Genomic DNA, 2,146 nt, shown 5'->3' on the forward strand with positions numbered 1-2,146 from the left:
ACGATCATAGATCGTCATCGCCCCTTACACACACTACATGCGCCCGCTTTATCCACCCTACATCGCCCTTTTTATCCACATCTACATCAGCCCCATTTATCCACTCTACATCGCTCCCTCACCCACTCTACATCGCTCCCTAACCCACTCTACATCGCCCCTTTATCCACTCTACATCGCTCCCTTACCCACTCTACATCGCCCCTTTATCCACTCTACATCGCCCCTTTATCCACCCTTCATCGCCCCTTTGTCCACTCCACATCGCCCCTTTACCCACTCTACATCGCCCCTTATCCACTCTACATCGCTCCCTAACCCACCTTACATCGCCCCTTTATCCACTCTACATCGCTCCTTATCCACTCTACATCGCTCCTTCACCTCCTCTAATCGCTCCCTTATCCACTCTACATCCCTCGAATTACCTTGCCATAATACCGATATGACCTCTTTAGACCACAATAATAACTTGTCACTTGTCACCCTTCACTTCCCCTCATCCACCTCTTGCCACTGCCCTGACCATGTGCAGCCTAGGGAGCTTGACATGAAATTTGACAAAATTTTGAACCTATAAAACACCTTAAATAACAACCCTACTAACATCCTTAATAACCTTTGCTCTGGCCTCGAAAAATTCCTCGGCTTCAACTCTGCTTCCAAAGGCTACGATGGCAGTGGGATAGTGTACTCCGACCTTGACAGGCTGTGTGACGGGGTGATGGGATTTTTGAGTGGTGTGCTAAGTGCGGTGAAGGATGAAAATGAAGTGACAACTTATGATAATGGCGCAAAAAACATTAAAAAAATAATAGACACTCTAGAAAAAAATTTAGGTAACGGTCCGCAAAAATTTACTGACGCTCTTAGTGCGGTAAGTGACTGGTTGAATGATTACTTTACGCAGGTTGAAAAATATACTGTCAACGTTACTAGTGAACTACAAGTGTTAAAGGACGATAAAGTGTCTGCACATATAAGATCTGTAGCAGGTCAAGGAACTCAGAACCTTGAAACGCAGTTGAAGGCGTGGACAACCAGGTTACCTATAATTTTTGGTGAGGTCGACAATATTGAAACTCAACACGTGATGAAGCTGGACAATAGATTGAAAACTGAAATTATGCATGAAACTAGGCATATCAAGGAAGCCGTTAAGATGCTTGGGGACTCCGCTGCGGAAAAGGAATTTGGGAGTCAGGCCAAATTGGTTGATGAGACGTTAATACAAGAGAGAAAAAAATTAGACTCCGCGATTGAAAATGAACATAAGAGAGTTCGTGAAATTTTGCAAAAAGAATTCGATAAGCTGTGGATGGAAGTGAAGAATCTGAACAGAGCTAGATCAACGCATTTTCAAAACATCATTGAACGCTTGAATGAAGCCGAAGCATTTATAAATAATGATTTCGACTGGCAATATAGAAACCAAATCGAAACCCTTTTTAAACATTTGAAAGATGAGATGGTGTCAATTGATCGGACGAATGAACCTGCAGGTGCCAAAGACAAGAAGTCCAACCTCAACGTGAAATTCAGTGAGTTGATAGACACCGTTAAGATGGTAGGTGATAAGATTGGTACCGAAAATACTGCGCTAGACAAATGGAAACATGCTGCAATGGATGCCATTCTAAAAGCAGATGTAAAGTGTGAGGAGATTGTTAAGAAGTTGAAAGGGGAGGGGGACACCGGTAAAGAGGGAGAGAAGAGGGGAGTCACTGATGCAGCACAAGAATTACAAACAAAAGCCGATGATCCTCGAACAAAAGCGTACACTGCTAAACAAAAGGTTACTGGCAAAAGTAAAGAAGCGTTGAAGGCGGTTGGAACAATGAATGGAGACCCGAAGAAGGATTTTTTTAAGTGAAGGGAGCGTTTGAAAATGCCATTATACAGTTGGCAAAACCGTTGGAAACGAATTTGAACGGAATTAATTTCATTTGGACCAGGAATTTAAGGTGGGGGTCCAAACCTTAAAAAAATTACTCCCGGATTTTCAAAAAAATTCAACAAAAAAAAAAACCCCTAAAACTATTCAAAATGTACTAAAAACCCTCGAAAAAAACATTTAAACAATCCCCATCAATTAAACCCCAAAAAAAAATTTCGCTTTCCAAAAAAAACAAACACATAAAAAAAA

General features: G+C 41.8%; 1 protein-coding gene across 1 annotated transcript; it reads left to right on the top strand.

Annotated features, from left to right (window-relative positions):
- Nucleotides 1–724: 724 nt before the first annotated feature.
- On the top strand, nt 725–1,873 carry BBBOND_0002600 (hypothetical protein, conserved; the record flags this gene model as incomplete). The annotated part of the gene is made up of 1 exon (XM_012915099.1): nt 725–1,873. The coding sequence occupies one exon, from the start codon at nt 725–727 to the stop codon at nt 1,871–1,873; it is 1,149 nt and encodes a 382-aa protein (XP_012770553.1).
- Nucleotides 1,874–2,146: the final 273 nt, after the last annotated feature.

Source organism: Babesia bigemina, scaffold Bbigscaff_70218 (assembly GCF_000981445.1).
Source record: "Babesia bigemina genome assembly Bbig001, scaffold Bbigscaff_70218".
In the NCBI taxonomy this organism is placed as follows: Eukaryota; Apicomplexa; class Aconoidasida; order Piroplasmida; family Babesiidae; genus Babesia; species Babesia bigemina.